General features: G+C 45.5%; 1 protein-coding gene across 4 annotated transcripts in view; it reads left to right on the forward strand.

Moving 5' to 3' along the window:
• The first annotated feature begins 375 nt into the window (after window positions 1-375).
• Window positions 376-14801, forward strand: part of USP6NL (USP6 N-terminal like) — a 217824-nt gene continuing 203398 nt past the window's right edge. For 2 of the 4 annotated variants that reach the window (XM_029615233.1, XM_029615235.1), the window contains exon 1: window positions 376-568. In XM_029615233.1, coding sequence (XP_029471093.1) covers window positions 565-568 — 4 coding nt within the window. In that variant the 5' untranslated portion in view covers window positions 376-564. Of the gene's footprint in view, window positions 569-720; window positions 757-1117; window positions 1202-14801 lie in introns of those variants that run through there. The other 2 variants (XM_029615234.1, XM_029615236.1) reach the window with 2 other exon arrangements.

The raw sequence follows: 14801 nt of genomic DNA on the forward strand, positions 1-14801 counted from the left end.
GTGTATTTAACCCACAGCAACCAAATCTTCGCGTTAAAGAGATGAAAATATATTTATGTATTAAAAAAGTACTTCTACCGGACCAGCGTCCTACCAGAAGCAATTACATTACAAAGCCCAGCCCGGAAAATAAAATCGCGCTTAGCACGAGATGCACCGAAAGGTTACAAAGCAGAATCCCGAGCCCCGAAACCGTTTCTGACCGCTTCCTACCGCCCCACGTGACCCAGCCAGGGCTCCCACCCCTCCCCCCGCACGCCCGCTCTTAGTAACAGGGACGCTCACAGCGTGCTGACGTCAGCACTGTCCTGACCACCTGACCCCCCCGGGCGCACCAATAGCGGGCGGGGACGTCAGGGCGGGGGGCAGGGCAGGCCGAGGCGGAGGGAGAGTGGGGGATGTCCCGGCCACGCGGAAGTAGCCGACCGGATACGGAACGAGGGGCGAGCGCTGCCATGTCCGGCTCCGGAGGGAGTTCGCGGGGGTCCCGGGAGGGCCCCTGAAGGCGGCCGCCGGCCGGCTCGTGTTTGTCTTCCCGGCTGGGCTCCCCTCCCCCTCCCCGTCATGAGTGAGTAAAAAAAAAAAAAAAAATCCGGCGGGTGGGGGAGGGGCGTGCGCTCCCGGGCCCCTTTAAAGCGCTTCCGGTGCTGGGGTGGCTCTGTACCTGACGCGCCAGGGCTATCTCTTCCTCCCCCGTCCGTGGGTGCGCGCTGTGTGCGGGTCTCGGCGCTATAGCAGAGAGCTGTGAGCCTCCTGGTAGGAACGAAGGCGGAGGGAGCGTGCGGTAAAGCCTTCGGTGCCCCGAGGAAGCGGGCATCGGCTTCCCCCCCCCCCCTTAACGGGTGTAGGAAGAGGGCGCCCGCCCGCCCGGCGGAAGTGGGGGGGTGGGATGCGGAAAGCTGTCGGAGGGTCCGTGTGTAACGCCCGTGAGCGCAGTCCGGTCCCGTGCACACGTGGGGAAGCCCTGGAGAAGCAGCAGCCTGCGCGCTGGGCTGGAGTCCGGCGGGGAGCTTTGCACCCGGTGCATTCTCCGGGGCCTGGGCTCTGGGTGCGGTGTTCGGTGACCGGGTGAAGGAATAGTGACTCGCAGTGCACGGCTCCGTCTTTCTCTAACCAGAATCTGTCAAAGTAAATCTTTCAGTGGTTTGCAAGACCAGAATATCTTTCGGCGAAACTTTGAATCCAGCTCCTGCTGATAGAAGTGAGTTCAATGTACAAGTTTGTTTAAAAAGTAGCAAAATGTTTGAGCGGGTTTTGGTTAAAAAAAAAAATAAAATCCTATCATTTTCTTCAACTCAGAAATCCTGCCAGTTACATCGCTGTCGCTGAATTGAGAAACGCACACAACTTTTCCAGTAAAGTGTAACATTTTTATCTAGGGACACTTGAAATGTGAAGTGATTTCTTAACATTAAAGAAAACGGTTATACCGGCAGCTTAGAAAATAGGGACCACAAGTTTAATTTGAGGCATTTGCCCAACAGTAGTTTTTAAGTAGATCTCCTGCTGTTTTTGATAGTAAAATATTCTGTTCTTTACTTGAGGATGTTTTAGCTTCCTTGAATCTTTTGCAGTAGCAGGTACCTCCCCTCCTCCTCCTCCTCCTCATTCTATCCCAGAGAAAGGCAGTAGGACCTCCTTTTTTTTTTTCTTTCTGGCCGTATTTTCATTTTGAAAGTTAGGTAAACATTTACAGGCCGGTGCAATATCGGCACGGGTAAAATGGGTGCTCCTGATTGAGCACCCACTTTCCTAACGTGTGATGATTCACCTCTCCCGGTGCCCGGTTTTAATATTAAAACTTGCTGCCGCGGTAAAAAGGAGGCGCTAGGGAACATTGTGTCCCGAGTGCTGCCTTGGCATCGGGAGCCCAAGAAGGGTGGCTCTCAGCGCGAGTTAGGAAAACAGACGCTCAATTCGAGCATTCATGGTCTCCCACTACCGGCACAATATACCATGGCCTGGACCGTGTATATTGGGTGCCCAGAAAATTATTATATATATATTTTTAAACATGATTCCGCTTTCTGTGGTCCCCCCTACTTAGTGTCGTGACAATACTAGGAGGTATCACAGAAAGTAAAGAAAAAAAATTCCATTGTTCCCTTGAGTACCCATTGCAAAGCGCATTGGCTGTGTGGGAAATTTTTTTTTTTTGCATCGTGGGGATTTGCTAATAGCCTCATCTACATATTCTTTACCTGTGATGAGCGCTGTCAGCTATGCGCTTGATTGGACGCATGTTTTGGACGCACTAATCCCCAATCGCATGTTAAGCCGTATTGCATGGGCCTGTTAAAGTTTTTGATTGCTTCTCCTGTTTTGTCATTCCTGCTGCTATGGTTAGTGGGTCTACGCTGCTTTCAGTTCAGAACCTGCAGCTGTAACCCTCCCGCATACTAAGTGATCCAGACGGGAGTTACAAGAATTTTTTTTTGTCTTTAAACATTTTTTATTGGCAAACCAAAAAGAATATTACATAAATCTGATTATGTAGCAAACATACGCAAAAGTGTAGAACATAAGAACTTGCCATACTGGGTCAGACCAAGGATCCATCAAGCCCAGCATCCTGTTTCCAACAGTGGCCAATCCAGGCCATAAGAGCCTGGCAAGTACCCAAAAAATAAGTCTGTCAGCCAGATAACATAAACAACCACAAGATTCACCAGTTTTGTATCCCAGAAGCAATATATTCCCCCCCCCCCCCCCGTCAAATTACAAGAATTTTTAAAGTGGGGATATGGAAAACTATCTGCTTTGTATTATCATACGCCATCAAAATTCTTCATATGTTGTAAATACGTTTTAAGTATCTCGCCAGCATGTTTACAACATAGGATGAGTTTTTATTGAGGTGGCGTTGCAAGGTCTTTTGGACTGTTTTTGTGCGTTGGTATTCCGATGTGACCTTGCTGAATGGCTTATTCTAATGTTTTTGTGTTTACATTGATAATCTGTGTCAGGATCAGAGGTTGCTATTGCTTTGTTGGCTATCAGGCATTCATTTAGTTAGAATGCTTGGTTTTGATGATTCTAGTTTCACTGTTGGGAGTGTGTGGGTTGTTTTTTTTTTTTAATAAACTAGTTTTTATGTTGTAACCAGTAATTGTGGTGGTGTGTTTATGACCTTATTTGAGATTTACTATATTTATTTTTCCCTAATTTGTACATCACTTTGAGAGCTAGAGTTTGGTGATAAATTTGTTCATATTTCCTTCAGAACAGTACTCCAAGCAACCATATTTTTGAAAATCGACTATTGCAACTCTCTCTTACTAGGCCTCCCCAAAATCCATATCGCCCCCCCTCCAATTGCTCCAGAACTCAGTTGCTCATATTCTCACCAACACCAGAAGGAATGAACACATCACCCCGATCTTCAAACATCTACACTGGCTACCCAAACAACAACGCATCCAATACAAAACCCTCAACATCATACACAAAACCCTACATAACCAAAATATGAAATGGCTCAACAACTCCTTAGTCGTCTTCAACACCAATAGACAAACCCGACCTCAATACTCAGCAACCTTAACCACACCCTCACCCAAACTTACCCACTATAACTCTACTAAAGAGCAAGCTCTCTCCATTGCAGGCCCCACACTATGGAATACCCTACCCCCTGATCTTCGACATGAAACAAGCCCACAAATATTTAAAAACCTGGCTTTTCTTGCAAGCATACACTTAACCCGTTCTTTAAACTCCTCCCCTCACTAACTGCCAACACATCTACTAGATGTAATTATTATCTCTGCGTTTTTATATATATAGTACACCCCAACTCCCTCTCCATATATAGCCAGCCCATAACCCGCAAGCTCCTAATATTTTGTGGATACCTATGTTCATGTATATAGTTGTCCTTTCCCTCCTATAGCCACTACCTACTGTTTTAATTCCTGTTTTCTGTAAAAGCAAACTTTTGCTACTGTTGTGTTTTTTAATGTAAACCGATGTGATGTATCTAACTAATGTCGGCATAGAAAAACTTTTAAATAAATTCACAGAATCTTGGACTGGTAGGTTGGACCACAGTAAAAACCTGTTACATATTGATTTTGTCAAATATGCAGTAACTGCATATTTATTTTATGCCAATCATAGGACAGATGCACTGCTTTCTTAGTGAACACTATCATTACATTTTGCCTCCTCGATTTCAATGCCTTGAATTCCAAAGGAGAATAAAGCTGATTCAGACTGATGCAATGTTGGCACGTGTTAAACGGGCACTCATGATTGTGCACCCTCTCTCTTAACATGTGCCAATCCACATATCCCGGGCACCCGATTTTTAATATTTAAAAAGGATGTGCTAGGGAGAATTTTGCATCCCTAGTGCTTCCAGGAGAGGTGGCTGTCGGCGGATTAGGAAAATGGATGCTCATTAATTGAGCTTCCCTTTTTCCTAACCTGACTGCCAGCACACTTTTTTTTAAATTTTTTATTTTTTTTTTAGGGGGTCACCTTTTTCGGTTCTCCTGACTTAACATCGTGGTGATATTAAGTCGGACGAACTAAAAAAAAAAAAGCAGTATCTTCTGTTTTTCTGCAAACATTTTGGGCTCCTCAAGAATTAATGCCTGCTCCGGGGCAGGCGTTCATTTTTGAGGGTAAAAATGTGTGCTTTGAGTGCACTTTTTTTTTTTTTTTTGCATCGGGGTAAAATAGCTAATAGCCTCATCAACAGAGCACATAGCTAACAGTGATGAGCACTATTAGCTATGTGCTGGGTTGGACGTGCATTTTGGACATGGGAACCCGTTTTGCATTGGAGGTTATGGTTGCACGGCCAGCCGTGTGCTGCGGCCAGCACATAGTATTTCATGGCCTGATTGTGTGTGTAGGTCTGGTGGCTGCAAAGTAATTGAATAAATGTCTCCTTCATCTTTTTATAAGAGGCCTTTTTTTTTTTTCTTTTCTTCTTTGCTTTCAACTGAACTTGTCATTTCATACACTTTGGTGCCTTACTCAGTAAGGATTTATTCTAGTGATACAACCTGAGACAAATTCTTCTTCAGATATGACCCTGACTCTAAAAGCTGGACGCTTTAAAACTATTAGATACCGATGTGTACTGGGGCTGTAGTTACTGGAAAAGCCCTAGCAAGCTTTGTAAATGATTTGAATGGAGCCATCACATTTTGATTGTCATTATCGCGTCAAGTTTGGAAATTTGATGTCTTCTGTTGGACCCTGCGTCAACCAAAGTATACACTTGTGCAGTCTTTTTCTGTGAAAAATAATTTAGTTCCTGAACTTTTTTGAGTGTTCTTAAAATCAAAGGTCCTTTTTATTGAATTATAGACATGGTACTGAACCTTTTACTTCTTGGGGCTCCATAGGCTCTTTCATTAGATGGCTATCCTAATGCCAGTACAGCTGAAGAGATTTTAATCCAAAGCTGTTTTACCTCGAGTTCAAATTTGTGGTTTTAAACTGTTTTCTCATATTTGTTCTTCTGCCTTTCCATTCCAAAACCCTACCCCCCCACCCCAAAGTGAGTTAGAATAAAAAAACAATTAATACAACAGATTTAACAATCAATTTGATAATTTAAATTGTAACAGAATAAAATATATTCCTCTTCCTATCTTTCTGAACGGTCCAGACCAGCGGATTACGCTCACTCACCAGTAGGTGGAGGCAGAGGACGTCTTCCCCCCTCCCGTTTTCTGACATCAGCCTGTATATTCAGGGTTAACAGGCTATTAAGCCAGTAGGTCTATGCCTTCAGTTAGAGAGTGGCTGTGCTGGGAAAGGCCAACAGGTTACGCTTTTCTTCCCTTCTGAAGTTCAGTTCCCATTTGGTTCTGGCTGCATTATATTTGCCTGTATAGCACTGGGCTGAAAAAAAAAAGAGGGGATGGGGGAAATGCAGTGAGAGGCAATGCTGTGGGAGAAGTGACATGAATCTTCCCCCCCCCCCCCCCCCCCCTCACTGAGTGGTGGCAGAGAGGGGCAGTAAATGCCTCACCTGTGGGAACTGCAAGCAGAGCTCAATAGTGGGCTCCCTCTGTGGGGAGCGATTGTGCCGGAGACAAGCAGGGTACGACAGGGAGTTTCAGAGGTGGGAGGCTGGATCGGCGGGGCAGACATGAAAGGTGTATCTTTGGGGGAGGAACCAGTGGGGAGCGGCGGCCCAGGAGAGGGCTGGAGAATCAATGCCGACACAGAAGGTGAGAGAAGCCCGACTCTGGCAGGCGCTGGAGTGGGAGACCCAGCCTACGAAAGAGTGAGGTAGAAATAGATTTCTTCAGAGTTCATCATCCTGATGCATAGAGCACACAGGGAGAGGAAAAGTAAGGCACTTAGAGAAAGCAGAGGCCCTCGATCAGCCCCCCTGCACTCCCCAGACTTTTCACTGAGCCCCCCCTCTCTGTCAGCTTGGAATCCTCCGAGGACTTGAGGCATCTACGGGGGACGCACTCTGCAGGAAAGTAACCATGCCACAGTTAGCTGGCTGCTGAAGTGGAACAGTCATTGGACCTAACTGAGGGTGAGAAGGAGGATAAGGGTCATGGGGACCCAGTCCTTGTAGGGATTAGGAAACCAGTCAGAGCCTTTAGGGACATGAACATGGCAGAAAGGTAAATCCAGACACAGCTCTAAAGATCAGGAATACAGTGGGTAAATTATATCCACTATGGCAAAAGGAGATAGAACAACTTGTTTAAAGTTCCAAAAATGGATGCTTCAGTCACAGCAGTGCCGAGGAAAACCTTGATCCACACGGTACCGGAAGATAAAGTGTCTCGAGGTTGATGCAGATTCCAACGCTGCCAAAGTAGGATTGGGGGGCAGCATTTGTGGAGGACTCTTTGTACAATTTAATGAAGACCTCATCCAAGCAAGAGGCTGCAGTTGGTATGGCGAGAAAGTTCCTGTGGCTAAGACAGTGGGCGGCTGACTCGCCCTCCAAAATTCTTTTAAGCAGGCTACTCTTTAAACCTCAGGGTGGACTGCTCACTCTCCGACCTTGACTTGGTCCTTACCAGCCAGTCATCCAAATAGGGATGGACTAGAATCCCTTCTTTAAAGCCTCTGCCCACCACCACATGTGTGTGGTGCTGTGGCCAGACCAAAAGGCATGGCCTTGAACTAATGATTCCCCAGGGCAGATACCTTTAGTGTGCTTCCTTGATGGGAATATGCAGATATGCTTCTGCCAAATCTAGAGGTAAAAAAACCCCTCCCCTCTCCTTACTAAACCTATGATCTTTTGTGTTTCCATTCTGAAATGGGTCCTAACTAATGACCCTTCCTCTTGGCCTCTAAAACACATCAGTGTTGCTACCTGTACTTTCAATGAATTTAATGCTAAGTTCTTGTCTAGGTGTTCGCATCTTTCACTTGAACAGAGCAACACCTTTCTTACTGCACTAAGTCACAAGCAGCTTCCAGACCCTCTCATATGCCAAGAACATAGACTGCTTCCTCGCTCTCAAAAGGTTGAGACTACATCCGAGTAGCCCCTATTTCTCAGCTATCTCAGCTATCTCCTTTCAGTAGCCAAGCTGTAAGATAAGGACTTGGATCTTTCATCACTGTCAGACTCTGATGGAGAAGGTCACCGGTGTCTTGCTAGTCTTGAGTGGCCTTTCCCTGCTCATCTCCCAGAATATATAGGCTGAAGTCAGCAAAAAGGGAAGAAGTTATGTCTCCACCTAGTGGTGAGCAAGTGTGATCCCACTTGTCCGGACCAGTCTGTCAGGACTCAAGGAAAGAAATTAAACCAGTAAGGTGTTTTTTGTGTTTTTTTTTTTATTTAACCTGTATGTCCATTCTACTGAACAAGTGATATGTCTACTAAGCTTGTGATACAAGGCACTTTTTGTTTAAGCAACTTTACCCCAAAATGTCCATATCAGAAGGCCTGCGCTGAACCAAGTTTAACCAAAAGCCTTGCTGATATGAAAGCGTTCTTTTAAATCTTTTACCAACAAATCTATGAACCTCCCCCCCCCCCCCCCCAGCAATACCGAACAGAATTTTAATGACATTCAAACAGCAAATTTTGTCTGCCACATGAGTCATATGGAATGGGGTCCCACCAGATATTCGTTTGGAAGCCAGCTTATAGGACATCTTTAAAGGCAGAGTTCTTTGCCCAGGTCTTTGCATGATTTCCAATCCGTTTTGGTTACCTTGGGACGTTTTATGATACGCAGGTCATGTATTGCTGAATGGAGAATTTGAAATTACTTTATCACATTTGGGCATGAGATTCCAATCTGGATGGGGGAGGCAATCATTTGCTGAATGTTTTATTGGTGATTGTTTAATTTGTTCTCTGGGATTGTCAGATGTGTATATTTGAGCTGATTCAGATTAAGGATGAATGAATAATAAATGGGGCTTTAGTCTTCTGTTTTCTGGTTTTGTTTTGTTTTTTTATTTTATTTTGTAGTCTTTCGGAGCCCAACTGAGACTCTGTGCTGCTGGCTCCGAAAGACTACAAAATAAAATAAAAATGAAAAGCAGCTTTGAGGGTTTTCACGTAAATTGCAGAGAGAAATCTGACAGCAAAGGAAGCCATCCTCTAAAGCAGTGTTTATCCCAAACCAGTCTGGTTTTCAGAAGATCTGTAATAAGTAGGCATGAAGTATAGTGCAGACCCAGTGTACGCAAATCTATATTGTGGCTACCCTAAAAACCAGACTGGTTAGAAGTGCCTCCGGGACAAGGTTGCAAACCACTGCTGTAAATCATCGTTGTGCGCATGGCCTGCTTTACAAGTCTCGCATTTCATGCACACTCAGCTTATACCACTGGCAGCTAGCAAGTGGCTGGGCCATTTCCAGAGGAAGCAAATGGGGCGATTGTGCTGGCACAGTAGCCCTTCAGATCCTGGGTTGAGTGGCACTGAGGCCTGTGTGGTATCGGCAGATTCTGTAACTTGGGTGTGGCAGCCCAGCTCATGTGCACAAAGATCCTTTTGTTTAGGATTGCTGGGTAACACAGAGTGCGATTCCGGGGCTGAGAAATTCTGTATGAGCGCGGCACTGAAGGGAACGTAAGAAGGCACCAGGTGGGTCTTCAGGAGCAAACTGGATGGCCCTTGCGGTTCCAGTGACGAGCCTCTTCCATGTTCTGATGTCTGCAGCTCTGAAAAAATCCTTACTGTTTTCTACCTTTTGATGTTAGGTAAACAATAGGACTTTGTGGTGCACATTTTTGGAGGAGATCTGTGTGGTCTGTTAATGCAGTAACCCAAACTGTAAAATTTGTACAGCTCAACTGGCACAATTTTTCTTTGTAGCGTCAGTAGTCAAATTGGTTTATGTTGGTGGCAGTGAACACTCATTTCCCCCCTCTCTCTTTGATCCATGCTCTGCCTATTGTCTCACCCCCCAGAAGAAATATGCTGAGGGCTTAGTGACCACAACATAATTAATTAATTCTCTCTCTGTCCTTCTGCCCAGCACCAGCATTCCCTCCCCACCTCCTCCTTTCTGAAAATGTCAACCACTCTTCCCCCCTTTTTACCACCTCTGGCTCTCTCTCACGGACTCCCTCATCGGCTGAGCCCTAGTCAGGCTCTTTGTCAGCCATGGCCAAGTATAAAAGTGCACCTTCAGTCCGAACACAATTTATAGCACCATGAGCTTGGGAGACTGTTGAAAATGAAAGCCCCCTATGTTTGTTTGGACCCAGCTGTTTCCTCCTGCTCCTCTGGGCTTCCAGCTCAGTCAGAACCACTACAAGGATCCTGGCACCATGAACCTTCATTCAAGACCTGAACTGGAAACCTCAAGCAGCATGCAACACCAGAAAAAGAGAAACAGAAATACATTTCCTCTTGTATTGTGCAAAAGAAAAGATATTGAGAGCTGCACAGTCCATTCACTAAACTGCATATAAAATGCTTTTTTTCTAACTTTGCTGTCTGGACGTTTTTATTTGTCTAATCACTTTGGTCCTTATCTAGTTATACTGCTTTCCTCTTTTTGGTCTTCCAGTTCCTTTATAGGGTCTTCTGTTCATTTTCTGTTTCATCTCTCTCCTCCCCTACATCTCCAGCTAATTTTTCTCTCTCTTCCTCTCTGAAAACTCATCCAGATCTAGACCTCCTTCTCATCCCCTCATTGAGTTGCTTCTTTCACCTTCTCGAGTTGTTTGGCTCCTGATCCTCTCCCTCAACAGCTGCATCCTTTCTTGTTCTTTAGAAAACTCCTCACCCCAAATCATCTTCTCTGTTTCCCCCTCGCTCATCATTCAACCACAGATCCCTTCCACTCTTCCCTAGGGCCAGTATGTGGGTATTTTACAGCCTTGCACTCCCCTCCTCTCCACACAATCACAAATTATGCATTTATAGTTTACTTTCTTTGAAAGTCCATTTTACATGAAAAAGGACTTTGTGAGGTAAAAATATCACTTACAGCTGTTGCATGTACAGAACACTAAATACAGAATAAAAAGCAGACAAAAACTGAAGTGGAAATAGTAATAAGCCAGACTGTACACAGTGCAACAAGGGAAAAACAAATGCCACCATTCCTCATAAGACGTCAAACCAAAATCATGCAATATAAAGCATCAGTCATAATAGTAAAACCATACTAAAAAAGAAATAGTTCAAAACAGCTGACATATAGAACAGCATCCAATAACTAAAAAATCATGCAAAACTTTTCCAAATGGCGGCAAAATATTTAAAAACAGCAGGTATATCAAATAAAACTATTAAGCATGAATAAATCCCCCGCTTTCCACACCTGTGACCTTTTTGATTTCCAGATGCCGTGAGCTTTGTCATGGCTTTAGCAAGGAGAAGGGAGGGATTTGTTGCATACAAAATTTCCTCTCTCTCTCATACTTAACGTTCATTGCTTTCTCACTTTAACATGCTCGTTCATATGCTCTCTCATGTGATGTACACACACACACATGCTTATTCACTTTCTCTCAGATGCTCAATCATACATACAAACAAACAGAATAAACAAGGTCTAATGACAACTTTTTCTTCTAAAGCTTGCTAAACAATAATTCTTTTGTGTAGAGAGAATGTTGTGATCTAATATATAACATCTTGTTTTAGGAGCATACCCTGACACAGCTATAGCAGTGAAATGTGAATCACGTCGGGCTCCTTGTATTTAATTTTGAGCTTTTGGAATTGCATAAAAACATAAGATAAATAAAACATTTGTATAAGATATCTACAAGCCACGGTTTCACTTTTGAATTTTGCACTTAAAATTAGAGAGAAAAAAAAAATGACCGAGGTTGAGGCAGGTAGCCCGCGTGAGTGCAGTTTAATGCACCGTGGTGAATGTGGTCGTTTCTCGCTACAAAGAAGAATTCTTGTTTTTATATACTTTAAAGTGAGTATTTTGATTGCATCAGGTTTATGCTGTTGGTTTGTTGCTGATACCAGATTCTGGGCCGTGCTCTTCCTACATGCAGGGGTGGGAAGGAGGCAGACGCTGCTTCTCCTACCGTCCGAGGGTGGGACAGCAGTATACAAAATTTATTTATTTTTTTAAAATAACTGCCCTCCCAAGGACCGCTCTGAGCATAGGCAGGACACCAGGAGTAGGCCCAGAGGCTCCTCTTCTCTCCTCTGGCAGCTGAGTTTTTGAGGCGCCAAAGCTGCATCCGTGGAAGGAAAGTGGATCTAACGCATTTTGAGAGTGATGGCGCCCCTGGTGGATGGTGCCAATGGCCAAGGACTTGCTACGGCTCTGCTCACGGCTACCTCTGCCCCACCCTGACTCCATTTCTGGCTCTGTCATCTCCCCTCACCACCTCTGGCTTTCTCACGCCTCTCTCCTGCCATTTTCAACCTCTTAACCCCATCCCTGGGTTGGTTGGTTTTTTTTTTTTTTGTGCCCTTCACTCCCCCCTCCTACATGGCTCTCATTTAACCCCCTATCCCAGTGCTCTGACCCTCACCATCTTAGTCATGGTCACCTCATACCCGATATAGAACACGTGGCAGCATGGAGCTAGGGGAGGACTCTAAGGTGACATTCACCTCGTCACCTCCTCACCTCCTCCATGGCACTGAGCTGCTCCTTGTGCTGTCTCCAGCATTCATCCCCCTCCTCAGTTCTCCCAACATTCACTCCCCCAGAAGCATTCATCCCTTCTTGCATTCACAGCCCTCACCTTCCACCACACTCGCCACTTCTCACACTCCCTTTCCCAGCATTCACCCCCTTTCCTTCACCCAAACTATTCTGGCCTGATGAGCTCCGGCTGACTCCCTCTTCGCTGCTGTTAGTTGAATCCCAAGTCCTGGTAAGACAGTGATCTGCTGGGACTGGAAGTGAGTTCACACTAGCTTTTTTTTTCCCCTCTGCTCAGCACAACAGAGGAGAGCCCTGAAGGCTGGGTGGACAGGATGGGGAGGGCTGGAGCAGGGAGATGACTGTCCTGTCACTTCTAACCTACCTTCCTCCGGTGCTGCAGGCTGAAGATAGGAGGGGCAGAGTAGACATAGCAGAGAAAAGTTGCTGCTTCTTGCTGTAGCCCCTGTCTACGGTTTCTGCTGCAGTGCAGCGCTATGTGAGGATAGGAGAGGAGAGGTTGGAGCAGGAGGTAGAACTGTTCCTCTCTGTCGGGCCGATACAGTACAGTGCGCTCTGACGGAGCGCACTGTTAACCTGCCCTTGCATGCGCGTTTTCCCTTACCCTTATTCAGTAAGGGGCGGAAAACGCATGCCCAACCCACGGAACCTAATAGCGCCCTCCACATGCAAATGAATGTTGATGGCCGCCTTAGTTATTCCCGCGCGATACAGAAAGTAAAATGTGCAGCCAAGCCGCACATTTTACTTTCAGAAATTAGCGCCTACCCAAAGGTAGGCGCTAATTTTCTGCCGGCACCAGGAAAGTTTTTCTGTGCACCCTTCGACTTAATATCATGGCGATATTAAGTCTGAGGTCCCGAAGGGTAAAAAAAAAAATAAAACAAAAAATTAAAATGGGCCGGCGGCTGTCGGGTCAAAAACCGGACGCTCAATTTTGCCGGCGTCCGGTTTCCGAGCCCGTGGCTGTCAGCTGGCTCGAGAACAGACGCCGGCAAAATTGAGCGTCGGCTGTCAAACCCGCTGACAGCTGCCGCTCTGGGCTAAAAGGAGGCGCTAGGGACGCGTTGGTGTCCCTAGCGCCTCCTTTTGCCTGTTTCTACCGCTGGGCCTCATTTAAATAGAGAATCGCGTGCACAGGCAAGTGGCCTGTGCACACGCCGGGAGAGCGGGTGTTCGTCCACTCTCCCACGGACTTTACTGAATCGGCTTGAAAGTTTCTGCTTAGCATCAGGCCCTTTTTATTTTAGGATATTCTGCTTTCCATCTGGGTGGAAAATTCTTGTGTGCCTAACAGTTGGTGACTGCTACTGGCCCTGCCCCACTGCTGCTTTAGCAGGCCTGACAGGTGAGGAGATGCGGCTGCTGGCTGGGAGTGCTGCCTGCTCCCATAGAAGTGGAGCTGTAGGGAGGGGAAGGGAGAACAAAGCAGCAAAAAAATGAAATCTTAAACAACAACTCTTCAAAGAGGACGGGGGCGAATGTTTTGCTTTGTTTCTTCCAAACTGGACCAGCTTGCAAGTTTTAAAAAATATTTTTCCACCCCTGCTTTACATATGTTTTTAAGTTCTAGAAAAATAATCCTGTTGTATGAAAAAGGGCGTGCAACGTTTTCTTTAGCTATATGAATAATTCAATTGCATCAAAAGCATGTAATAGAAGCACCAGAGCAGTATGTCTTATAATAACCCAAATAAGATTTACTCAACTCTCTCTCTCTTCAGGCATAGAAGAGCAGTTTCCATCTCATTTCCAGTGCACTGCGGTTCTCTGATCTCTAGAGCTCTTAACTGAATGTGCAGACATCAGATATCATGGGAGTTGCTCTTCACAGTCCCATCTAATCTGCTGGCTTTTCCTACCCGTTTCACTTCCACAGACTTGATTAGATCTCTGGCTGCATTCACGATCTGTCTTGATGACTGACTGAAATCTTTTGTATGAATTCAGTTTTCATTCTTTGCAATTTCTATCGACCACTTTACGCACTCTGCCCTTTCTTTGCAATTCAAGCCCCTCCCCCCCCCCCCCCTTAGTGCCTGCCTTCCTCCCTCCTTCTGTCTTTAGGGATCTTTCGGGGCTCAGCACTGGGCTTGCATCTCTTCTCACTTCCCATGCTTTCCTTGAGCGACCTCATCCAGCCGATAAGCTTTGGTTACTACCTCTATGCTGATATCATCCAAACCATTCTGCATCTCGACCTGTTACAGCTGCATTGGGTCAAACTCTATATGCTAAAAACAGTACTTGGTCTCTTTCCTCTCCTATCTGCCTATGCTCCCAGTGATGGCAGTCACATTCATCCGCTCTCACCTCCTATTTCCTCCTAACTGTCGTTGCTTCTTTTTCAATAATATACTCATGAATCTTCCTACCGGTTTCCTTTATAGTGTCAACACTTCATGCCCTGATAGCCTCTTCATGACCTTCGACTCACTGTCTCCTCATCTGCAGTATTTTTGAGGTCTTTGTCCTTGAGTATAATGGACAACTTAATGAAGATTAAAACCTTGTGATTAGTGTCCCTGGCGGCTCTTTGTATTGCTCCGATTTCAGCTTTATCCTAATAGTAGCTCAGGCAGTTAAGTGATGTAGTTGAAAGCGCTTCAGGATATTAGAGCAACCTCTTAAAATCTCCTGCCGGGATTGCAGGTGGCGTTCAGTTGCAGAGTCATCCATTGTTTTATGCTCGTCCACATACTGCCTTTCAGTATGCATTTATCATGTTTAATGATTAGCTATATA

Source organism: Rhinatrema bivittatum, chromosome 9, assembly GCF_901001135.1.
Source record: "Rhinatrema bivittatum chromosome 9, aRhiBiv1.1, whole genome shotgun sequence".
Classification (NCBI taxonomy): Eukaryota; Metazoa; Chordata; class Amphibia; order Gymnophiona; family Rhinatrematidae; genus Rhinatrema; species Rhinatrema bivittatum.